The sequence below is a fragment of the Cervus elaphus genome, chromosome 5, assembly GCF_910594005.1.
Source record: "Cervus elaphus chromosome 5, mCerEla1.1, whole genome shotgun sequence".
In the NCBI taxonomy this organism is placed as follows: Eukaryota; Metazoa; Chordata; class Mammalia; order Artiodactyla; family Cervidae; genus Cervus; species Cervus elaphus.
In genome coordinates this window covers 59,731,489-59,758,154 of record NC_057819.1, presented here as the reverse complement: position 1 = coordinate 59,758,154, position 26,666 = coordinate 59,731,489, and the positions used below count along the sequence as shown (strand labels likewise).

The 26,666-nt window shown below is 42.0% G+C and overlaps 1 protein-coding gene across 2 annotated transcripts in view; it reads right to left on the bottom strand.

Annotated features, from left to right (window-relative positions):
• The window catches only part of ARHGAP10 (Rho GTPase activating protein 10), a 358,558-nt gene that overhangs the window by 14,230 nt on the left and 317,662 nt on the right, over positions 1-26,666 (bottom strand). For both annotated transcript variants that reach the window (XM_043902572.1, XM_043902573.1), the window contains exon 20: positions 13,909-14,068. In XM_043902572.1, the coding sequence (XP_043758507.1) occupies positions 13,909-14,068 (160 nt within the window). The remainder of the gene's footprint in view (positions 1-13,908; positions 14,069-26,666) is intronic.

Sequence of the window (26,666 nt, the reverse complement as noted above, 5' to 3'; positions counted from 1 at the left end):
TAAGATATAAATAAAATTATAGGCAGAAAGCATCCAGGAGTGACTGGAGAACAGTGAGCACCAAGTTCACTTCTTACGACCATTAGGTATTCTCGCCTCTGCTTTTCAGACTTGTTTCTTCACTAATGAATCATCTTCTTTACCTAAAGAAACGAACTATGTTAAAGAAAGAAAACTCTAGACATTAAGGAAATATCATCATTGGGGAAGAAAAGTTGCTAAATGCAATATGACTACATATGATCTAGGGCTAGATCCTAGAACAAAAGGACATGAGTTTAAAAAAAATAATAATGAAATACAAATACACCCTGTATGTGTTGTACCAATGTGAATTTCTTAATTTTAACCAAAGTAAGTTTGGTGAAAAGTAAAACTGTCCGAGAGTGATAATTCCAACCGATTTCTTAGCTTAAACCAAAGTGGTTCAGTGTAAGATGTTAACAGTAGAAGCTGAATGAAGGGTCTCAGGAACTCTCTATACTATCTTTGTATATTTTCTATAAATCTTAAACTATTTCAAAATAAAATGCCTATTTTTAACAATAGGTTTCAAAAAGAATAACCCCAAATAATTTTTTAAATCATTGAAACACTAAAAGCCTTTTGAAATTATGATTACATACGTGCAGGAAACCTTTTGGTTAATTGAATAATAAGAAAAAATTCATAAGGGTTCTATTTAAAACTCACTTAGACCACCCATCTGAAACGTGGAGATTAACCACAATTATTGAAACTGGTTTTTAAGGAATGTGGGCTTTTCCAAAAAGACTGGTTTTGTTTATAAGATAGATTGAGGTTGGCAAGCTTTTTCTGCAAAGGGCTAGACAGTAAATGCTTGGGGATTTGCAGGCTGTAGGTCTTGCACCCTCTTAACCCAGCTGTTATCACAGCTGCATAAAAGCAGTCACAGACAGAATGTCAGTGTCTGGGTGGCTGTGTTCCAATAAAACTTTATTTATATATTAAAAACAGACAGCAGTGGGATGCAGGTTGCAGACTCCTGAATGAGATGGATTAGATGTGAATCTATTTTGTAGTGGAGAGTTGGAAGACATGAAGACACTGATGGAAAACTCCCCAGGGCTCGAGAAGCCCACTCCCCTTCCTCCATCTTCCTGGGTTTTGTGGCATGGGGCTCCTGTGTGTGTTAGGAGCCAATGTGCAAATACCCAGGGCTCTCCTGCTGCAGAAGCTCTCTTGACAAATTGCTCACGATCACCTGCATGCAGGAAGGAGACAGCCCATAGATCAAGCCAGCACTTAAAAGCCAGAACTTGCTCCCCCTTGAGAAAAAATGTCTTCTACAGGAGGGAGGTGAGCAGTGAGAGAAGGAAGGGAATGGAAGGAAATGCAGATAGGACAGAACCCTTTGAGGCTGGACATGACCACTCTGAACGCTCAATCCCCACCCTGCAGGATGCTAAGGCAGCTGGTAGCTTTCCTCCCTTGACAAGAAAGGACATGCCCGTTGAGTCAGCCAGCATCTTATGCAGTTCACTCCCAGGGCCATTTACTTGGGTTTCACTATAAAAGAAATACCTGAGAGTGGTAACTCCAAGAACTATCCGAGAGTGATTAACTCTAACCAGTCTTTCGCTCAAAGTGTTCCCTGAATCGCATTTCTCTTCTTTCCAGATGATCTGTGAATCAGGGACAAGGCTTGCTAGCTCAATGGAAAAGGAGCTGCAGCAGCATTTCAGAGAATTACAGGGCTGGAGGGGTCTCAGAGTTGTGGTTCTGCAGGGCAACTGGCAGGAATGTTTCTATAAGCTCAATTCACATGTGGAAGACAGCCACCACCCAACACGAGTGGAACATATAGAACAGGGGGGCTCCCGAGCACAGCTTGAAAGGGGTGCACCTCTTCTCTGCTATGAAGATCCTCTGGTTACTCCCCAAGCTGTTTTACAGGTTACCTGTCATGATGGGTGAGCTTCCCAAATTGCTCAGAACTGTTTAGGGAGTTCACTGCGTCCCATGGGAACCCCATGCCCTGGCCACACAATACCAAAGGGCCATTTTCTCATAAGTTTCTCCAGAGAAGATTCCTGTATAGCAAGGTTAGGAAGGGAGCCCCGGGTCTTCCTGGAATAACTACTGTAACTGCTGGAAACAACAAAACTTCGGGTCAATGCCAAAGGCTCCCGCAGGACTAGAGAGGTCATTTCTCCTAAAACATTTGGTGGGAGATTATATAACTGATGAACCAGGAAGTCAGGTCAAGTTCAACAAAGACCATCAAGTTAGGTTCTCAGAGGAAAGGAAAATGCAAGCAGGTGGCCACCCAGGGCTCCCAGGGGAGCGGTGGGGTCTTATTTCATGTGGCGCCAGAAACCTCACAACAATTCAGAGGGGCAGATGCTCGTACTCCCCCTTTACAGATAACCTCGCTGAGCTTTGGTTTGCTGGAGTAATTTATGTAAGGCCTCCAAGGTTTTAAGTGGCAGGGAAAGAATGCAAAGCTAGGCTTGTTTGACCCTAAAACCAGTGCTTTTGGGAGCTCAGCTCAGTGCTCTGTAATGACCTAGAGAGATGGAATGGGGGGTGGGGGTGGGAGGGACACTCGAGAAGGAGAGGATATATGGATGCGAGCTAAGTCGCCTCAGTCGTGTCCAGCTCTTTGTGACCCTCTGGACTGGAGCCCATCAGCCGTATATCAGTATGTATACATACAGCTGATTCATGTTGTTGTACTGCAGAAAGCAACACAATGTCATAGAGCAATTATATTCCAATTAAAAAAATTTTCAAAAAGGAAAAGAAAATTCTTTGATAAGTTAAATAAATGATCAAAGTCAGTGGTTCACCAATCTACACCAGTCTTCCAACTCGCAGAAAGCTCACAAGGCCCTGCCTGCATTTCAATACTGAGATACAGCCAACCAATCTATGAACAGCCAATGACAAATTACAACAAAAACTGATAAAATGGAAAGAGAAAAACAAAATAAGTCTCAAGAGAAGACAATTTTTTTTTGAGTCTTAAGCAGTAGAGAAGCTACTATAAAAATTCAGACAACTGTCTTTATTTTGGAAAGTCAACTTTTCGTTATGTGTGAAGTTACAAGAATGACCAACAATCTGGCTTGAAAATAAAACCCCTGAACTTCAGAACCTGTAGTTACACCACTGGAAAGGAAGAAATGAATCAGGCTACACGCAAGTGCCAAGTACACAATACAAATACCAAAAACACCTAGCAACACAAAAGGGACATGTATGGAAGGCTGCAAGGAAGCTAAGAGGTCAGGGCAGCATAATTTCTGTACCAAGTTAGAGAAAAGATCCAAGAAAGTATACAGGACAAAAGTTATTATATTACCCCACCCTCTCCACCAATGAACATGCAGAGACTGATGATCGAAGGCCAAGAATGTGGGCCCTGAGATTAGCTTCAAGAGCTTTACCAGATATCATATTACTCATAAAAAGATTATGGATGCAGCTCTGTTGCAAAATATCAAATTTTCAAGTCTCCCAGCTCTGCTGTGGGGTGTGGTGGGGGAAAATGTCCTCTCCCCTCCCAGATTTCAGCCAAAGGTGGATGGTGAATGTGCCGAAATTCAGATTCAAGTGTTTACTCCCCATAGATAACTATAAACCACAGCCGCATGACCCAACACTGGGTCAGTGCTGCCTCTTCAAAACAAGGGCAGCAGCCAGCTGACAGCCACCCTGCATCAGTTCACCGGGTCTCAGAATCAGGGGAAAGCTTCAATTCGATGGGTCCCCATCTGCAAACAGAGAATCTCCATACTGACCATAAAACAAGTCCAAGGGAACCACAGATCAGGGTCAAAAACAACCTCTGCCCCTTACTAGTCACATGACTTGGAGCAAGTTTCCGACCACCTTTGTGCCTCCATTTCCCTATGTTTAAAAAGGAATATATTGGGTGATATATGGTTATGATCTGGTGATGACATGGTGATGATGATTATGATATGATTATGATCTGGTGATATATGATATATGAATACATCTGGTGATCCAGGGATTAAGAGTTTGCCTTCCAATGCAGGGCGTGCAGGTTCGATCATTGGTTGGGAAGCAAATATCCCAAATGCCTCACGGCCAAGCTGGAAAAAAAAAAAAAAAAAAAAACGGAAGCAATATTGTAACAAATTCAATAAAGATTTTTTTTAAAAAAATGAACACATCAGGACTTCCCTCGTGGTCCAGTGGCTAAGACTCCTTGCTCCCAACACAGGGGCTGGGGTTCAATCCCTAGTCAGGGAACTAGATCCCACTTGCTTCAATAAAGACCCAGAGAAATCAAATATATAAATACATACATTTTTTAAAAGAATGTATCTCTGCCTTACCAGGTTTGATGTGAGGCTCAACATGAAATATTTATAAAGAATCTGTAACAAAGTCTGTGGCCCTTGAGAGTCAATGCTCTACAGTCTTTGATTCTGAGAAATGCAAGAGGTGATTTATTGCATCAAACCTTCCCTGCAGCCTCTCACCACCAGTCCCTGCTGAAGCATAAGCTTCCTCCCCCTCAAAGTACCCAGCCCACACAGGTCCAGAAGGGTTCAACCTCTGAGCAGACGTCACAAGACTGCTGGGGCTCACAGCAAGGCAGCTCTCTCCTCTTGCTCACTGCCCTGTGTTTCCTTATGGGCTATCTGACACCTCCATCTTTCTGAACCCACCAGGGACTTGCTCACTTAGGTATGGGACACTGGCTTCCAATGCACTCCCCACAGCACCGGGGGGTACGTCTTGCCACGTGCACTACTCCTCCCAGCACTAGCTCTACTAGAGATCACCGTCAATGGGGCCCACCACTTTCTGTACCGAGGGCCCACCTTCAGGTAAGCAGAGAAGGCAAGGTGCTCGCATTATAAGGATATGATCACCTGATCAGCCAGTAAAGATTCTGGAAATTCCTAAGATGGGCAATTCATTCTGGGGAGTTAAAGACTACCCTCTCTTGATCTCTTTTTAAATCTGCATCGGTTTTCTCCCCATGTTACAAAAGCCATCTCTATTCATCTTAGTCAAGTTTAACAAAATACAGATATGCAAAAACAAAGAAAGAAAGAGAGAGAGAGGGAGAACATTTAAAAGATAAATTCCCAGGACTTCCGTGGCGGCCCAGTGGCTGGGACTTGGCCTTCCAGGAGTATGGGTTCCATCCTCAGTCGGGGAGCGAAGATCCTACATGCCTCAAGGCCAAAACACCAAAACATAAAACAAAAGCAATACTATAACAAATTTCATAAGGATTTTTTAAATGGCCTGTATTTTTTTTTAATTTTTAAAGATAAATTCCCTATTGTCTTTCGAAACAATCATCATAATAGAGATAAAAATTTAAGACATTAGCTTCTACGGTGAACTGACTGCCCCTGGCAGGGTTGAGAGCAGTAAAATCAAGAGTGATGGGGTTGAAGAAGCCCTTCCTGAAGGGGTGAAGGAGAGAGAAAGGGAACAAAAGAGAGAGGAAGGGAAGAAGTGAAGACACAGTCTGCTATGACAGCTACCCTATCACTTCTAAGCCTGGACCCAATTTCACCAAATCCAGTTAAAAATTGTTTAAGAGGATTATTTTTCTGATTCAGACAAATCACTGTTGTGATAGACACAAATACAATTGAAGGGGTACTTTGCTATCTCCCAGCAAAGTTCATCAACTTCCTGAAAAGCAATCAAGTAATCAAAAGTCAAGGAATCTCAAATGCCATGTAACTGTCTATGGGAAACTTCTGTTTGTCGGCCCACATTAAAAGAAGCAAGTTATTTCATTGACAAGAATAAGGATGGTCACCAGTGAGCACACACGGAGTCTACAATGGGCACGGGAGTCTACCATATGACGACTTTAACTAACAAGCACCAAGTCTGGGGAGGCGTGAATCTTTGATTCAGTTCAAGGCAGCTCCGAGGACAGATGTGCTAGGAACACTTTCACACTCAGGATAAACCAAACCAACACAAGCCTCACAGTGGGTGGAAGAAAGAGAAGGATCTATTGCCTTCCCAGCCTGCCAGAACACAGGCTGAGTTACACGTCAGGGTATCAACATCCCCAGTTATGAAGAGCTATTCTATGATGCAGCCATCTTATTTTTTTCGATTGTGTGATTTTATTTACAGGATTCATAAGCAAATCCATTTAGACAGAAGGTAGATTACTGTTTGTCTACAGATGAGGGGAATATTGAAGAGAAACAGAGGCTGACCACACATGAATTAATGGGTACAGGGGATGACAATGTTCTAAAAATGCCTTTGCTGTCGTTGTTCAGTTGTTCAGTCGTGTCCGACTCTGCGACCCCATGGACTGCAGCACGCCAGACCTCCCTGTCCTCCTCTATCTCCCGGAGCTTGCTCAAGCTCATGTCCATTGAGTCAGTGATGCCACCAACCATCTCATCCCCTGTCACCCTCTTCTCCTCCTGCCCTCAGTCTTTCCCAGCATCAGAGTCTTTCCCAACGAATGGACCCTCCACAGCAGGTGGCCAAACTATTGGAGCTTCAGCTTTGCCTTTCGGTGATGAAAATCTTTCAAAATTGATTGTGCCTATGGTCATACCTCTCTGTGACTATGTCACAATCAATACTTTTCAATGGGTGAATTATCTATCAATAAAGTCATTCTAACAAAAGTTATAGTCCACATTAAATGAAGCATTGATGCCAGAACCACCACATTGACTGTACAGAAAGACACGAAAAAGCTTGGAGAACTGAGCATATTGGTATAAAACAAAACTGGGGGAAAAAAAAACAAAAACAGGTAACTATTTCCTAAAGGAAAGTGTACATGAGGCAATAATAAATGAGCAACTAGGCAGAATTAACCTATGTCTGTCCTTTGTAGTGGGGGCTGACCTAGGAGACAATATTACAGCAGTAACAAGGATAATAGGATTCCAGAAAGCTGGGGGGACAGATGACAGGAAGGCAGAAGCACAAGCTCTATTTTTTTTTTTTTTTTTTTAATTTTTTTATTAGTTGGAGGCTAATTACTTCACAACATTTCAGTGGGTTTTGTCATACATTGATATGAATTAGCCATAGATTTACACTTATTCCCCATCCCGATCCCCCCTCCCACCTCCCTCTTCACCCGACTCCTCTGGGTCTTCCCAGTGCACCAGGCCGGAGCACTTGTCTCATGCATCCCACCTGGGCTGGTGATCTGTTTCACCATAGATAGTATACATGCTGTTCTTTTGAAACATCCCACCCTCACATTCTCCCACAGAGTTCAAAAGTCTGTTCTGTATTTCTGTGTCTCTTTTTCTGTTTTGCATATAGGGTTATCATTACCATCTTTCTAAATTCCATATATATGTGTTAGTATGCTGTAATGTTCTTTATCTTTCTGGCTTACTTCACTCTGTATAATGGGCTCCAGTTTCATCCATCTCATTAGGACTGATTCAAATGAATTCTTTTTGACAGCTGAGTAATATTCCATGGTGTATATGTACCACAGCTTCCTTATCCATTCATCTGCTGATGGGCATCTAGGTTGCTTCCATGTCCTGGCTATTATAAACAGTGCTGCGATGAACATTGGGGTGCACGTGTCTCTTTCAGATCTGGTTTCCTCAGTGTGACAAGCTCTATTTTTAAACTCCCTACCAATGTTAGAATGGAAGCAGGAAATTCTGACTGAGGGAGCTTCTGGAAATGTCTAATAGATCACGATGTTGCTAGAGGCAAGGCAGATGAACAGCCAACAAAGAGTGTTGCTTAGTATCATAATTAATAGATCAAGAATGACTGAGTTGATGGCTGAGATTAGTTGCCTAATAGAAAGCTGCCTAAAAGAAACACCATCCCTTATTCAGCATCCAGACCTGAGCCAATCCTCAGACCCAGAACTCACTGGCCAAAGAGAACTGAGGTCCCCTGAGGACGTTCCCTGAAATAAATACCATGGCAACTGTGTACACTATTAATTCCCCACATCATTCCAATGTGGGTACCAATGGATGTTGCCATGTTGAATGTGGGCAAGTCCTGGCAAGAGGTGCTTCTTTTCATTGGAAATCTGTAAAGGAAGCAGAGAGCAATGCCTGGTATTTCTGACAAAGAGATTCTCAATTGTGGCAGGGAAACTAAAAAAAAAATTACTTGTCAAAGACCTGCTCCATCATATAAAACTGAAGAGAAAACTACTTTACTGGGGAAAAAATGACTTTGGAACATTTGAAATACCTTGGCCTGTGATGTAATGTCTCCAAGGAGACTGAGCGTGCAATTCTTCACCAGCAATGAGGTCGCCCATCACCTTACTGAGTGCACAGGGTAAGTCATAGCTCCAGGTTGATGGACTGTGATGAATACTACCCACCATTCATACCCATCAGCAGAAACCCAAGAAATCCAATTCTGCTAGGTTGTTTTCTACCTGTCAGAGGCTACAGCTGTATTTACACACTGCCTACACCAGACTATCAGCTACTGTAGGTTTTCCTGTGTAAAGCTGCTTTCTGGTGGCGAGAATCACGGCATTTCTCTACAACAGAGCCACTGGGGTCCCATGTGATCCACATACATTTGGGCTTCATTTTACAAGACCTCAGATAAGGCGAGTGTAGCTTTTGAAACACAGAGTCATCGCTCTAGATTAAAACCAGGCAGACCAGGCTGTGCCTCCTCTTTCAGGCTCTGAGTAGAGTTTTAATGGCCCCTCCACAGCTTTGGTTTTATTAAAAGGGATTTTAATCATCAAATTTACTCAGATCCTACTATAACTGATACTGTACAGCTAGTACATATAGGTAATTTTTTAAAGAAATGAAAAGGAAAGCATATACATACAAAAACTAAATTTATAAATGCTAAGAAAATGAAGAAAAATGCTACACAAAGAGAAAATGGTAAGATGAATTCTGCTGAATTCCCAGAGGAAGAGTTTTAAATCTTTATAAGGAAGAAAGAAGATGGAAACCAAATCAAACATTTGCCTGAGAGACATTCAAAGATATAGAGAAAGAAGTGAGACTGACACAAGGAAAGCATCTTTATAAATATGAAGTAATTAAAATGGAAAATATCTATTAATAACTATCTCAATATCACTTGGGCTTCCCTGGAGGCTCAGACAGTAAAGAATCTGCCTGCAATGCAGGAGACCTGGGTTTGAGCCCTGGGCCAGGAAGATCCCCTGGAGTGGGGAATGGCTACCCATTCCAGTATCCTTGCCTGAAAAATCCTATGGATGGAAGAGCCTGGTGGGCAGTCCGATGGATTGTCAAGAGTTAGACACAACCAAGCACATGCACAAATTATCACTAAAAAGTTCTCAGACCCAATTTCTACTATCGAGAATTTTATGATTGCTCTTGGAGTGAGGGAAAGACTGGACAGTATTATGAGCCTGATGTCTGTGTCCCCTCAAAATTTACATGTTGAAACCCTGCTCCCTAAAATGAGATGGCATTAGGAGTTGGGGCCTCTAGGAGGAAATTAGGATGAGATGACAGTAGAATCCTCCTGAAAGGGATCAGTGTCCCTCTAAGACCCACGAGAATCTGTTGCTGTTCTCTGCTCTCCATCACATGAGTTACAGGATAACTGAGCGGTCTGCTCGCCGGAAGCAGTCTCCCACTGGGACCCAGCCAGCTGATACCCTGAACTTGGACTTCCAGCCTCCAAAACCGTGGGAATTAAGCTCCTGCTGTTCATAAAACCACTCAATCAAAGTAGTTTTGTTACAGCAGCTGGAACTGAGTGAGACAAATAAGCAGGCAGGCGGATGGAGATACTGATGCAGACACACACACATACTACTATCAGACAACAAGGAAAGTTAAGGGTTAACAGGAGAACTATCAAGGGAACACTTCGTGCAAGGATGGGCATGATGAAGGACAGAAACGGTAAGGATCTAACAGAAGCAGGAGACATTAACAAGAGGTGACAAGAATACACAGAAGAACTATACAAGAAAGGTCTTGATGACCCAGATAACCACGATGGTGTGGTCACTCACCTAGAGCTGGATATCCTGGAGTGTGAAGTCAAGTGGGCCTCAGGAAGCATTACTATGAATAAAGCTAGTGGAGGTGATGGAATTCCAGCTGAGCTATTTCAAATCCTAAAAGACAATGCTATTAATGTGCTGCACTCAATATGCGAGCAAATTTGGAAAACTCAGCAGTGGTCATAAGACTGGAAAAGGTCAGTTTTCATTCCAGTTCCAAAGAAGGGCAATGCCAAAGAATGTTCAAACTTCCACACAATTGCTCTCATTTCACATGGTAGCAACGTAATGCTCAAAGTCCTTCAACCTAGGCTTCAACAGTACATGAACTGAGAACTTACATACGTTCAAGCTGGATTTAGAAAAGGCAGAGGAACCAGAGATCAAACTGCCAACATCCACCAGATCACAGAGAAAGCAAGGGAATTTCAGAAAAATATCTACTTCTGCTTCATTGACTATTCAAAAGCCTTTGACTGTGTGGATCAAAACAAACTGTGGAAAATTCTTAAAGCGGCAGGAATCGCAGACCACCTTACCTGCCTCCTGAGAAACCCATATGTAGGTCAAGAAGCAACAGTTAGAACTGGACATGGAAAAACTGACTGGTTCAAAACTGGAAAAGGAGTATGACAAGGCTGTATATTGTCACCCTGCTTATTTAACTTCTATGCAGAGTAAATAATGCAAAATGGCAGAAACCACTCTAATGGCAGCAAGTGAAGAGGAACTTTAGGGCCTCCTGATAAGGGTGGAAGCAGATAGTGAAAAAGCTGGCTTAATACTCAACATTAAAAAAAAATAAGGTCGTGGCATCTGGTCCCATCACTTCATGGTAAATAGATGGGGAAAAAGTGGAAGCAGTGACAGACTGTATTTTGTTGGGCTCCAAAATCACTGCTGATGGTGACTGCAGCCATGAAATAAAAAGACACTTGCTCCTTGGAAGAAAGGCTATGACAAACAGACAGCATATTTAAAAGCAGAGACATCAGTTTGCCAACCAAGATCTACATAGTTAAAGCCACGGTTTTTCCAGTAGTCATGTGTAGATGTGAGAGATGGACCATAAAGGAGGCAGAACACTAAAGAACTGATGCTTTTGAACTGTGGGCTGCAGAAGACCCTGGAGAGTCCATTGAACTGCAAGGAGATCAAACCAGTCAATCCTTAAGGAAATAAACCCTGAATATTTTTTGGAAGGACTGTTGCTGACGCTAAAGCTCCAACACTTGGCCACCTGATTCAAAAAACTGACTGGAAAAGATCCTGATGCTGGGAAAAGACTGAAGGCAAAAGGAGAAATGGACATGAATCTGAGCAAACTGGGAAACAGTGGAGGGCAGAGGAGCCTGGTGTGCATGACGTCCATGGTGTCACAAAGAGTCGGACATGACTTAGCAACTGAACAACAACATTAACTAGGGAATCATTTCCTAACATCAAGTATTGGGCAGAGACGGAGAAAGGTATAATTCTGAACCCTCCAGTAGACCAGAATACTCAAGAAGGCTTCCCAAAAGTGAAAACTAAATTACACCCTGAAGACAGGTCAGGATTGTCTTGAGCAAAAAGGAAGGGAGACATTTCAGGCAGAGGGAATCAACATTTGCAGTGAGCACCCAGGGGCTGCTTGAAAAGAGCACACACACAGTCCTGAGAGCACACACACAGTCCTAGGAAGAGAAAAGAAAAAAAAAAAAAAGGAAGTACTATGCGCTGTCACTTCTCTTAACTAGAGCCCTCAGAGATGTAAATCAGCATGTGCCTAGAACCATGGGGGGAGGGGCAGGCAGGAGGTTATATCACGGTTTGCCAGCACCATCAGGAAATACATCAGAAATACACAGTTTCCGGCTCCCCTCTAACCCTAAGCATCACTCTTGGGGGTGGGGGGCGGGGGGCGCGCGTCCAGCACTGTGGGCTTCACAAGTCCTGCAGAGGATCCTCATTGGGCTCAAATAGGAGAAGCACTCCCCAACTTAATGAGAAATCTAGACTGAAACATGCTTACAAGTAAATCCTTTAAAAGATACACAGGAAACATTCTACATTCATAAGAGAGAGATGAGTTTTGTCCAGTGCCCAGGGGAAAAGATCAAGTTCTTCAAATAGCAGGAAGTGTCTATTATAACAAAAATCTCCTTTCAGACTGGATTCAACTACTTATTTTGCCCTGTTCTTTTTGGGCCTCTCAAGCTTGGAGTTACTTCCTGTGACACTTTAAGATGCATATGGGGACTTCCCTGCTGGTCCAGGGGTTAAGACTCTGTGCTTCCTATGCTCGGAGCAAAGGTTGGGGAACTAAGATCCCACATGCTGAGCATGGCCTGGCCTGAGACATAAAGCCGATAAATAAAGACTAAAGTTTTTTTTTTTAATCTGTATGAATAAGAAGCTGAGGGATTCACTCCGCATTTGACTGACAGCCAAAAATATCAAAGTTTTCATGTTTCAGCAGTGGACGTGCTATGAACTGAGCGAGGGCTGCAACGTGGCTCAGAATGCTACTTCTCCACAGAAGCACACGGAAGGACTGACCACACTGCTGTCCACGGACTGGGCGGTTACTGGCAAGACTGCAGGCCTGGTTTGTGCTTTAAAACACACACACACACTAACACACCCCAAGTCCCACCACTAGAGTGCCCTGCGTTACAGATTCTGGGTTCCTATGTGGCCACTGTCTCTTTTGCTTGTAGCACAAAAGTGAAAAATTATTCTTACTTTTAAAAGAGAGTAGTAAAAATGATAGGCCCATTTGAGTAACATGTAATTTAAATCCACAACACAGTCTTTAGCATTTAAATATATATACATATGTGATGATCTTTGGGGGAAAAAAAACTCCTCTGGAGAACGTGTACCCATATTTTGAGTTCCACCTGGATTTTCAGTTAGATTTTCAAAGTCTTCAGGCCACCCCCAAATTTTAGGATAACACACCAGATTTGTCCCTGCCTCTTTTAATACTTAATAAGTTCATAATGATTTCATGTGAATCCAGCAGTAACTATAAAAAGCCAAGTACTGTGAGGAATAGTTTTCAATTCCATTTAAAGTCCCAAGAATGCTCAGCTAGGGTCAAATGACATCATTATCTACGACTTATTTTAAGCAACTTTGATTTTTTTTAAAAATTTTTTTTAACTTTAAAGGCAGGACACCCAGATACTCTCAGGTTGAATTACAGATGTATTTTTGGATGCCATTTGATTGAACTAATCAAGTAATGTCATGTAATTATTGGTGGAGTTGTTTTATTTTCCCCTCTCTGAGCATTTGTTTGAAATCTGATGTTTCACACCACCACCGATCTGCATTTACTCCACAACTTCAGGAAGCAGAGAAAGACACACCCTCAAGTGGTCAAACCAGGGCCGTGTGTGGTATTTTGTTTGTACTGGAATTGTTTGCCCTAATACACATGAGCATCTGCATATGCCTGGCACTAAACCAAACTGAGAAGACAAAATCAGATATTTCATCCATCAATTGTCGATTATACACGATCACACAGAGTAAACAGAGTAAGACATTAGCATGAAGCTCATAAAAATTCCTATCTTTAAGATATCATCCTATAGAAAACTTAAAAGTCTACTGATCACAAGGCAAGCATTTTCGTCTTCCTAAAAGTTTGCGGTAACGAATGAGAAAACCTCCTGAGCAGGACAATAACAAACTTCCTTTGTGCAATCCCAAACTTCCACAAACTGAACTTAAAACAGATTTGAAATAGCATCCACCCACCCCTTCCATACTGGAAACACACAGACCCTATGCCCTTTGGTTTATGGACCCTCTTCTCTTTGGCATCCCCGCAGATTAAGAGAACAAGGGTCCTGAGATTTAAGGCTATAGGACGGACCTGGCACATAAAACTTCAAAATAAAAATCACTGCCCCCCTTCCCTCAGCACCAAACAGAACAGCATAGCTACTCACGCGGTGGATGCCCAGTCCCCACAGCTGCCCCCATCCGCAAGCAGATGGTTCCTGTCTGGTCCAGGGGGCCCAAGGGCAGCGGCAGTCGTGGGAGATGGTGAGGAAAGTGAGTCCAAGCTGCTGGGAGGGGTGTCCTCCTTAGGAAGACTGGGACGGTCGCCTAGGGAGGAGGAAAAGGCATCAAACAAAAGCTCAGAGGAGGAAAAAACAACTCCATTAATAACTACATGCTCTCACTTGATGAGTCGATCCAATTATAACCAAAATTACATTTACAATGCAGTCTGAGAGGATTTTGGTGCCCTGTCTTCAGGGATTTTGTTTTTTTTTTTTTAAACCAAAGATGCTTAAAATAAATCATAGATAATACAAAATGAGGAGTGTTTCCCCCACAAGAAAAAAAAAAGCAATAATCAAAATCAGATCAAGAAGGAAGATGAAAGCCTTAATGGCGGCCACAATGACTTCCTGGTCTCTAAGGAGCACAGTCATAAATCAGTGATAACCTCAAGAGCAGTCCAGAGCAGTGCACCAGCCCTGCCGGGTCCAGCCTCTTTCTTTTCAGCCACATGATGACTCTTCAAGCTACTGCCAATCACCACTCACCACATAAATTCAACAACTTGCAAGGGACCTTGTTTTCTGAGCTGAAATCTTAGATTACAATTTAACAGCCCAACTGATTAAATCATGGACAAGGAGAAACTTCCATTTGCTGGTGAACATGAAGATGTTCTACAAGAACTAGGCCCAGGCAGTGACTGCAGGGGATGACTTTTTTTTTTTTTAAGATTTATTTATTTATTTGGCTGCACTGAGTCTTTGTTGCTACACACAGGCTTTCTCGAGCTGCAGAAAGCGGAACGCCTCTTCATTCACGGGCTCCTCGCTGAGGCGGCTTCTCTGGCTGTGAAGCAGTTGCAGCTCCTGGGCTCCCGAGCACATGCTCAAGAGTCGTGATGCTCAGGCTTAGTGGCTCTGCGGAACATGGCCTCCTCCAGACCAGGGATCAAACCCTATCTCCTGCATTGGCAGGCAGATTCTTAACCACTCGACCAACCAGACCAGGGAAGCCCCAGGAGATGAATTTACACTCAAACAGAAGAAGCATTTCTTTAATGGGTTCCATGATTTTCTCACTCACAGAGGACCATTTGGTGAAATACGTCTAGTATCATTTGTACACATTATGAGCTTGGGTAGAAAATGCAGAAGGTGGGGAGGAGCTCAGAAGAGCTTCTGTCTCTCTCAACTGGTCTCCTCACCTCCCACATCACCGCTTGGCCCCTTCGGGCAAAGTCATGGACTCCATTAAATCGTAACTGCTCAAGGGTGCCTTCCAGAGGCAGCAACTTTCTATTAAGACGGCAATGACTTGGCTTTGATGTTTATAAATAATGGGTCACGAGAGTTGCTCAACAAACTGCCATGGCAGCAGATGACACGCAATGTGGAAGGTCACACCCTAGCCACAAACAGCTTCCAGCTGATTAAAGCTTCCTTCCTCCTCAGGCCTAAGTCCCAGAAATCGAGGATGTATGAACCCACTCTCAGAAAAGCATCTTACACAGACTTCAGCTCTACTCATCATGGAGCACAAGCAAAATCCCTGGCCTCTGATTAGGCTCACTCCCAAAATACTAACCTTGAAAACTGACTGTGTAAAAAATTTTTACTTAACTCTGACCCAGCTTACAACTAAGGCTAAAAGGATCTGAGGAGCGAAGATCTGGAACAGCAGAATTCAGGCAAGAAGGAATCAGAGATGGTGATGGCTGGAAGAAGGGATCCCTTAAGGAAGCACTGAGCAGGATGAATGGTCCCGTGCAGAAGACTCCAGAGAGGAAGAGTTTTCTGAGTTTTTTCCTTTCTTAAACGCATGGTTGGGGAAGGAGATACAATGAGCAAGAGGTGAACGTGATCTCTGTGGGCAGGTCTTCTCCCTGAGCAAAGTCTCTCTATAAAAGCCTTGTTCTCTCCCCTCATTCACAAACACACAGTCCAGAATACTGCATGGACATAGAGAGTAAGTATATGGATATCGAGGGGGAGGGAGGAGGGGGATGAACTGGGAGATCTATGTACATTACTGATACTATGTATAAAATAGATAATTAAAGAGAACCTACTGTATAGCCCAGGGGATCCTACTCAACACTCTGTGAAGACCTAACTGGGAAGGAAATCCAAAAAAAGAGGGAGGGGATATATGGACAGCATCTCGCTTTGCTGTACAACAGAAACTAACAACAATGTAAAGCTACTATACCCCAATAAAATTTTTCTTAAAAAACCAGAATACCATACACGCTTCCTCTTCCAGTGAACTTCCTTTTCCTACAGCCCTTCACCACAAACACATTTAGCTAATTGGGATAATTCGGCCCTGAAGAGAAGGGCTCATTTTCAGGCAAATGAACCGAAACCCACTGCTAGATTTCTGTGATTTCCTTTTGGATTATTTTCGTTCTGGGATACAGTCCACTCTGCAGCAAAGGCTGCTTCTCCCTCTGTGCCCGGAGAGCTCCATCCACCCAGTTCTCATGCGAATGAGACCTGGAGCTCCAGCTTTTCCCCGGCCCTTCCGGGTAACACGCAGTCATCCTGGGCAACCACTCCCTTTAAAATTAGGACGGCCGCTTGTGTAACCACAGCACAGAGTCTAAAGCAAACTCTGAAATGTTTTCTGGCATGACAGCTGCTAATTCGGGGTTTGGCTAGAAGGTGCAAACGGGGACCAGATCTGCAGTAGGACGGGGTAACCTCCACAGTGGGTCACATGCCAGCAGCTTCCTGGCGGCAGGAGGCTGGGTGCTGGCCCTCTGCTCTCTGGGCCACGGGCCCTGTCTCCAGGGCAGGGCCTGACCCAGCAAAAGCAGTAAGCGGGCCTGTTACTCCCTGCGTCATTCCTACAAGGAGAAAGCTGACAATGAGAAGGAGCTTGAGGAAGTGGAGCCCAAGGTCCCAAGTTCCTTCCAAAAGGTACATGCCTGAAATGTTCGCACAACCACAGACACTAGCTCATCACCAGCACCTGCAATTCTGTCCCCAAGCAGACTGACCCAGCACAAACTGTCACTCAACATATTAAATCACAACGCCAGTAAGAGAATTTCTCCCTTCCTTCTGGCCAAATGGTGGCAATCTGAACCCTCAAGTGAAAAAAAAAATACTGATACAAGGGCATAGGCGTACACAAACTGATCAAAGAGCTCCCTCAAAATTCCCTTCTTTCTCACTGTTTAGGAAAGAGCTTTTCTACTTAAGAATCACTGAATTTGAGGAAACGTTAATATCAGGCATGAAAAGTTAAATATTCTAAAACTTTAGTTTACCAACACCAAATGACTTCTTTGTAACTATTAACAGTAGGAAAATGATAAAGCTTTAAAAAATTCTGTGTTCGACAATATCGGGAGTAAAGACTTTAAATCCTGTGAAGCTCACTTGTACTTGAGAATTAAGGTCAGACACCCTCATCATTTTTCACCTTGCATTTCTGCAGAGTGTCACACCACTTCTTTGCTTAGGTGCTGCCCGTCAACAGGCATCTCCAGACAGACACGTCACCTACGAGCAACCAGGCTGAGCTGGGCACATGAACCAGAATGGTGCTGAAGGGCTTTCGTTAGCAACAGACTCCAAGATGAGAAAGAAAGGCACTAGAACCACCAGCATCTAGAAGAGAGAATGACTTCCTCACAACCCCCAGATTAACCCCCACCTTCTCCATAAGCTCTTGCCAACACGTTTTTTTGCCTGTTCTCTCCTCTCTCACAACAGCAAGCCGCAGTCAAGTTTACACTACACTGTCAATGCTTCCACGACCTGGTTTTAGCTCCCCGCCACACACGTCTTCTGAGGGTGGAGACCGCTTCTCGTCTCGGTAACCCTTACGGAACACAAGGCAGTGCGAGGCAAATCAGGAGGCTTCAGGAAATACTGACTGTGGACTCACTGCCAGAGGAGAGATCATGATATTGCAAAGCCAATACCTCCAGGAATTAACAAGGGAAAAAACCTACAAACCTCAAAGTAGTCCTATTATAAAATCTGCACACAGTTTCTGAGGATTATCCTCTCCCTTTTCAAGCCACAGATATCAGTCATCCTCTTTCTTCAATTTGCTGAGGTTCTGCTTACATACAGTAAGTCCCGGACATACGACCCTTCAAGGTGTGAATTTTCAAAGATGCAAATGTGAGTTCCATCACCGTCAGGCCTCAGTGAGACTGCAGCTTGCCCTCTGTCTCTTATTGCTGACAGTCCTTCAGCTGCACCATCTCCCACCTCTTCTCCCTCCCCTAGTCCGTAATGCTTCTTGATGCCAGCCCCTGTATGCCAGCTCTTGTACTGTACTACTGTACTTTCCAAGGTACTCTACTGTAAGATTAAAAATGGTTTACTTTTTGTGTTTATTTTTTAATGTGTTATTTGTGTGAAAGTTATGATAAACCTATTACATCACTGTACTATATAGCTGACTGTGTTGGTTAAGTACCTAGGCTAACTTTGTTGGACTTACAAATGTGTTCTCAGAACACAACTCATTCATATGTAGAGGACACGCTGTACAAGGCTCACTACCCTCAAGTTCTTGCCTTAGATAACTGGGTGAATGCAGAATTATCCATTGAAATAGGGAATGAAAAGCAAGGAGCAAGTGAGTTGGGTGTGGGACATAAATAAAACCAGTTGTAGACATGTTAGGTTTGAGGGATTAGTAAAAGATCCAGGGGATCTGGTTAAACAGCTCCAGAGCCCTGGAGAGAGGTCTGAGACAGTTTCACTGATGTGAGAGGGATCTGGGTAGAGTTGAAGTCCTGGCATTGGATGGAGAGAGCAAAGGAGAAGATGTAAAAATGGAAGAGAACCCTGGAGGAACTTTAGAGTAAGGAGCAGGCTTCTCCTTACTGGTGGTGGTGGTGTTTATTGCTGTTATTCTGGTAAAGAGAGAGAAGTGTTGTAAGTATTTAGGACTTCCCCCTAGACATAGACTCGCATTTAAAAATGGACCAAAAAAATATTCATGAAGACATACCTTTCATGCCAGCTACTGGGATGGCCAAAAAGTTCATTTGAGTTTCTCTGTTACGGCTTCTGGAAAAACTCGAACAAACTTTTTGGCCAACCCAATAGATTCATTACTTATTCTGATTTCTTTATCACCCTGAGCACGTGCATAAGTGCTTTGTTCTCAAGAGCAACTAAAACAATCTTCAATGACTGGCAGAGAACCGAGCAGGAGGAGGGAAGAAGAACTCTATAATTCTACCACAGTAAACAACTCAGAGGATGTTTATCTCCTATATTTTAATATACTGATCAACTTTAGTCAGTTGAACTTTCTTATTCTGATGATGACAAGGTGAAACTCTCCACTCGTCTTCTGCTAATTTCACTTAAACAGAACTGCTGTTGCATTGTTGGAGGGAAAGAGGCTCAGAGTTATCCTTCCCATTTTCTTCATTTCTCCTTTGTCCACCTCTCAAATACACTTCCTAATTGTTAAGAAGTCAGAGATGGTTCCCTTTGAATCCCTTTCCAGCTGTTTTCTACTTAGCCTAGAATGTTTGGGTATGAGCTGAAACTGTAGACGGTTTCTGTTATTCCTCAGAGACAGGCTATCTGCACTAGTAAGGCTGGTCCATGTCCCCTCTCTCAAACATCCTGGCTGATGAATTAGCAGAAGTAAGAAAGAAAAGGAAAATGGACAGAAAAGAGGACAGAAAGAAAGCAAAAAAAAAAAAAAGAAAAGAGCTAACGTATTAGTTGAACTTAACTCTTGATAAACCCGACAGTTACACGTTTGGTTAAATGGAAGACAACAGCAGATTCCCTCCATAGTTCCCCTGGCACATAAACACCCCTTCCATCAGATCAGAATAAACTTGGATGCTCCTAAATATTGAGCAGCTAGTCACAAGAATCAAAGAAAGATTTATTGAGAACAAAGTAACTGTACTTACTACAACACAGTTAACACTTTTACAATACAGATCAGAATAAACTTAGATGCTCCTAAATATCAAACACCTAGTCATGAGAATCAAAGAAAGATTTATTGAGAACAAAGTAAGTGTACTTATAGCAACACTAACTGTACTTATAGCAACAGTAACACTTTAACAATAAAGATCAGTCAGGAAATTTTCAGTCAAGAAGACAATGAAATTTTAAAAGGAAACCCATTTTTTCCCACATATACCCAAAACAACAAATATGAAATGATTTCTTTTTTATTTTTTAAAAATAAACTTGTACTTGAAAATTTGCTTCACATTTCTGTGAAACAGAAATAAAAAGAAAATAGTTTCAGAAGTCAGTGGGAGCTCAAGCCAGAAGTCTACTGGCTCCAGGACCCAGCAAAACCAGTAGACGTTTCAATCCTGTGGTGTCCTTAGACCAACATACTTACAATACACCAGGCATGATTCGGGGTAGAACCAGGCTCCCCAGTGTAGAATTAGGGGTTGGGAGACACCACACGAAATGAAGGCCAAAAATCTATGATCAAGTGCCCTACTTGCCTGTGAAATGGATTTGATAAGCTTGTCTGCTCCCCTCCCCGGAATGAGAGTTGTGTACAGGAATAATAGCTGGTTCTGAACCAAAGCACCAGGTTCAACCTGGAGACCCTGATAAAGGCGAAGCCAGAAATGGAACAGGAAAAAGAAAGAAGGAAGAGAAGGAGACTCCAAACCATCCTAAGCACAGGTACACACACAAAACCCTCCTTCACAATGGGCTTATACCTACAATTTCTAAGAACACAAAGAAAGCTATGATAGTAAACTCAACAAAAATTCAGCAATTTAGAGATCTGTAACATAAAAGAGAAGCGAAACTGCCAACATTCAGATCCCAGAAAAAGAACTACATTGAGAAGAAGAAATATTTAAAGAAATAATGACCAATTCCTCCAAATTAAAGAATCTGAAAGACCTCGAAAGACTTCAATCTATTTAATAAAGGACTCAGAGTACCAAACAGAGAAATAAAGAAAATGGTGCTCATAAAATACGTTATTGAGGAATCTGAGAATATCAAATACCGAGAAGAAAATAAAAAGCATCCTGACAGGGAAGATATTTTTAAAAAAGACCCAGAATGACATCAGAGTTCTCAACAGTAAAACTGAATTCACAACAATATTTTTTAAGTACTGAAGGAGAATTTATATTCAAACTGCCATTCAAATGTGAGGGCATAATAAACATATTAGACATACAAACACCCAAAATTTGGCACATAAAAAACTATAGCAATAATACTCTTAAAAGACAATTTTCAAATATTTAAATAAACGAAGCACTATGAGATTTTCAATGTCTACTGCTGTCTTCTGAAAACTTTAAGATAAAAGAAAAAAGAAAAAATAACCAAATTGATCCAGAACCTAGAATCATATCAACATGATGGGGGTGGGCAGCCCAGAAAGGAAATGTAGAGTTCATTAGTTATTCGTCTTATTAGAGATGGAGAGAGAAACATGGTTGAGTTTAAGAAAAGTGAAAGTTGCTCAGTCATGCCCAACTGCGTGAGACCATGGACTGTAGTCCGCCGGGTTCCTCTGTCCATGGAATTCTCCAGGTAAGAATACTGGAGTGCATAGCCATTCCCTTCTCAAGGGGATCTCCCAACCCAGGGATTGAATCCGGGTCTCCTGCATTGCGGGCAGATTCTTTACCATCTCAGCCATCGAGTTTAAGAAGCCAATAGATAAATGAGATTATAAATCTCAAAGCTACTTTAGAAACAAAGACAGAACATACATTAGTGGAAACAGCAGAAGAACTCTTGCTTTAGTAGAGAGAAAAGAGGAAAGGAAAAAAATTAAAAAGCAAAAGGTATCAAAAATAATTAAGTAAAAATTATAAAATCACAGAAATCCTAACATAATTGTAACTGCAGTATATTATATATATAAATGCATTAAACTCACAAATTAAAAGGCAGTGATTCTCCAATGTATTTTTTAAATCCAATAATATGTTGACTACAAGACACTTAAAGCAAAAAGACAAAGGTTGAAAATAAAAAAGTGATACTAGGTAAATATAAATCAAAATAAAGTTAATGACCTTAGTAAACTACACCAAACACAAAGAGGGTCATTTTACATTGATAAAGGGAAAGATCACAGAACAAGGAGATGAACACCTAACAACATGCCTCAAGCAACATATAGAACTGTACAGAAAAGTTTAAAAATCAACTATTGTAAGTGGAGATTTTAACATCCTCTTCTCAGACAATGCTATCAGACAGGACAAAAAGAGAGAGAAATAAAGGTATCTGTAATCAATAATGCCAAGCATTCTGTTTTATACATGCGTACATGTGTACACACATACTTTGAAAGAAATAGAGGATAAATATTCTATAAGAACAAACTTTTTGAAGGAAATATTCTGAAAGATGAAATTATACATACTCTCTTCTCATGCCAAAATTATAAAATATTTAGAATAAAAGGATAGATTTTTATGATTTCAATATGCTGTTAAACTAAATATGGTTAAAAAGAGAATCGTAATTGAAATTTAAAAAGATTTAGAACTCAATGATAAAGACACTTCATATCAAAATTTGTGAAACATGGCACAATAATACCAAGAAGAAGAATTTTAAAGCTCTAAAATATTAGGAAAAAAAGAAGATTCAGAACATTTTCTATGCCATATTTAAAATATTGGCAATTTTCCTAAATACTGATAGTGAAAGGGTCATCATGACTGAATATTCAAGTTAAATTCAGTCACAGTAAACCCTAAAAACTAGAATTAACTAAAATCTATTTGATGTATTTTATATTTTAGTGTACCCACTCAACAAGGATTACTTGTATACTATAATTAATATACACAGGCTATTCCTTAAAGTAAAAAACTAATATTCTTAACTGATATTTTTATTATTGATTGGTATGTATGACTTCCGTAGGGGGGAAAAGATCTCCAAAATCACAATGGAAATTAACTAGAAAATATAATCAGACATATGAAAATTCACTACCTACGTATATAGAAATAAATCTCAAGGCTAAAATAACCTGTTTTACTTTTGAGTGTGCATGCGTGAGTGTGCATGCTCAGTCAATTCCCACTCTTTGTGACCCCACAGACTGTATTCCCGCCAGACTCCCGTCGGGTGGCTTCTACCAAAACTAGGTGCACTCCTTCCCCAGTAGGGGGTGAAAAGCTGACATGGTAATAGACGCCTCAAATCTCTCTCCCCTTGTGCATGGACTCATCCTCCTGTCATTTTGCAGCACAATTATCCTCTTGTCATTCTGCATTCTCTGTCTTTTAAACAGGGCTTCCCAATATTAACCAATAATGTCTTGCTTAGAGTGTCAACATCTTCTCTGTCCATTTGGTGTGTGTTCTCACAATGCTGCACCCAAGGAAGACTCAGGTGCCAAACATTTAGGCTTTATGTCTGAAGTTGAAGAGCACGCAGCACCTGCAACTTCAGAGGAGACTGGGAAAGGCTATCCCCAAGGAAAGACATGTCTGGGTACAAGTCACAGGAGCACACAGTTGTAATGAAGCTAAACGCGAAGAGGCTGAAACTGGGAGGGGATAATGAAATGCTGCAGGAGGAGAGTTTTGTTTGTTTTGCTAACTTATATAAGCCTGTTCAAAACACGACCTTTGAACTAAGCAGAAAATAGTCATGCTGCCCTAGTTTCCATCATGTGGTAGATATTATGACATCAATAAAATCTCCTTCGAGCCACAGTGGTCTTTCCTCCTAAGGTCACACGGGACATACAGTGTCCTGAAAAGGAGAGGGGTGCCTGGTATCAGGAACAGTACTCCCAAACTCATTTCACAGATACTCTGACTAAATAATTCTTACTCTGCTAAAATGAAGTCTGAGTTGCCATATTTCATCAGGTCAAAAACTAGTTTCTAGAAATTATGCTCAAGTGATATTCTTTAATAAACACTAATTCCAAAAAAAAAACTAGTTTCTAAAACTGCACTGACTAGTGTAAAGTAGAATAAACCAAACCCTCCCCTTTACTCAAAACGCAGTTGGACTTGACCTTGTAAACAAAACCTAAGGCTGAAGAAATGTGGATGTGACCTCCAAAAATAAAGCTAACTCTTTCTAGGAGCCACTGTGATGCTTCAGCTATATGAACAGTAGAAAGAAAACAGGACTTGGCTGGTGGCGCAATGGATGGGAGTCTGCCTGCCAATGCAGCGGCTACAGGTTTGAGCCCTGGTGTGGGAGGTTCCCACGCGCTGCAGAACAGCCAATCCCAAGCACCACAAATACCACTATAGAGCCCACAAGCCACAACTACTGAACCCGTGTGCCTCCACACGAAGCCCATGCACCCAGAGCCTGCGCTCTGCAACAAGAGGAGCCACTGCAAGGAGGAGCCTAGGCACTGCCGCAAGGAGCAGCCCCCGCTCGCCACAACCACAGAAAGTCCGTGCAGAGCAGTGAAGACCCAGCACTATCAAAGAAAAAATATATATATATGCGTTAGTATACTGTATTGGTCTTTATCTTTCTGGCTTACTTCACTCTGTATAATGGGCTCCAGTTTCATCCATTTCATTAGAACTGATTCAAATGAATTCTTTTTAATGGCTGAGTAATATTCCATTGTGTATATGCACCATAGCTTCCTTATCCATTCGTCTGCTGCATATATATGGAATTTAGAAAGATGGTAACAATAACCCTATATGCAAAACAGAAAAAGAGACACAGATGTACAGAACAGACTTTTAGACTCTGTGGGAGAAGGCGAGGGTGGGATGATCTGAGAGAATAGCATTGAAACAAGTATACTATCCAGGGTGAAACAGATCACCAGCCCAGGTTGGATGCATGAGACAAGTGCTCAGGGCTGGTGCACTGGGAAGACCCAGAGGGATGGGATGGGGGAGGGAGGCGGGAGGGGTGATGGGGATGGGGAACACATGTAAATCCATGGCTGATTCATGTCAATGTATGGCAAAAACCACTACAATATTGTAAAGTAATTAGCCTCCAACTAATAAAAATAAATGAAAAGAAAAAAGAAAAAAAGAAAAAAACATCCCCTCGTCAACCTTCACAAGGCCAGTAAAACAGATGGGATGTGGACTAACTATGGGGTTTTAAGGCTGACAGACATCAAAGGATGTAGCCACAGTTCATCCTTTAATGACTTCACCCACAGGGCGAGTAGCAGGCACCAAGCAGTGATAGCCCCCGAAATGCAGTTGTGAAAGTGTGTTAGTTGCTCAGTCATGTCTGCCTCTTTGGGACCTCATGGACTGCAGCCTGCTGGGCTCCTCTGCCCATGGACTCCTCCAGGCAAGAATACTGGAGTGGGCTGCCATTTCCTTCTCTAGCAGATCTTCCTGACCCAGGGATCAAACCTGGGTCTCCCACCTTGCAGGCAGAATCTTTACCGGCTGGGCCACCACAGAAGCCCTGAAATGTGGTTAACACAAGTCAAAGTATACTACTTAACTCATGAGGAATGAGACCTCATAGAATTATCATACTGGATTAGAATACTCACCCACCTAGGATATCACTCTACTTTTAACAAGGACACTCAAGAACACTTGAGTCATTCACGGCCTTACTCTTCCCACCTAAGTCTTGAAAGTACAGCATAATGTCTCCTTGCTTTCACATTACTGGGCGAGACTGTTGTAAATGATGGAGCCTTCAAGGGTTCCATCTCTGAGTCAAGGAGCATGACTTCCACAGCAGCAGCTGGAGCAGTTACTGCTCCAAAGCAAGGATTACAGTTCTGTCCAGCATTTTGGTTTTGCATCTGGTCCTTAGTGCTAGCATCACCGTAACAACTAACATGCAGATACAAGGGTGACCAGATATCCAAATTTACTGTGAGACTGAGGGAAATGGGAAAAGGCTATGTACATTCCAATAACATAGAAGAACAGCCTGTCTTACCTAACTGGACTATCTAAGACTGGTTTTATCAAGTGGTCCACTCTTTGGTGGCGAAAAAAGTGAACAGGCCTGTTTCTTCATAACCTACTTAAACACTCACCCAGAGCCTCAGTGAGGCTCTCCTCCACTGAGGAGTTCTATGAGCTTCTAGAACTAAAAGCTGCGGCATAAACACGGAATGACCAGTGTACGGCAGAGCAGTCTGTGAGCAGCATGACTGAGAAGTGACAGGATCAGGTCCCAGACTCCATTAACACCTAAGAGCCAAAGAAAACTCAGCACTGCCTTCACAGCTTTGCATCAGTCCATATCAACTAAAATGGCCAAGGAATTAAGAGAACTTGCCTTATGAGACACCGTCAATAGTGGCATTACACAGATAAGATCAACAGAGAGAAAAAGACGTCCAAAGCAAGACAAAAATTAAAGCTGATATAGTTTTCAGCCCAGGTATTCTTATCCTTCTCAAAACATAGGCCAAAAGAGTTACATCTTATTCATTAGCTTTAATTAACTGGAACAGTGTACACACACATGCATGTATACACAAAAGTGTACACAACTCCATGTGTATGTGCACATACATGCAATTTCTTTCTTAAACTAATTAGAATAATAAAGACAGAATAGGAAACTCAAAGTTTGAATTTAAAATTAAACTTTTATAATTGCTAATATGATGGGATACATTTCTTTAAAAAGAGCAAATCCAACCCTCCCCTGCAAAGGGAATTCTCCTTTGCTATCCATAGATCAGCAGGTAGTAAACAACTACTATGAGAAAACAGTCTGGATTCTCTGATTAGAAAATCTATCCT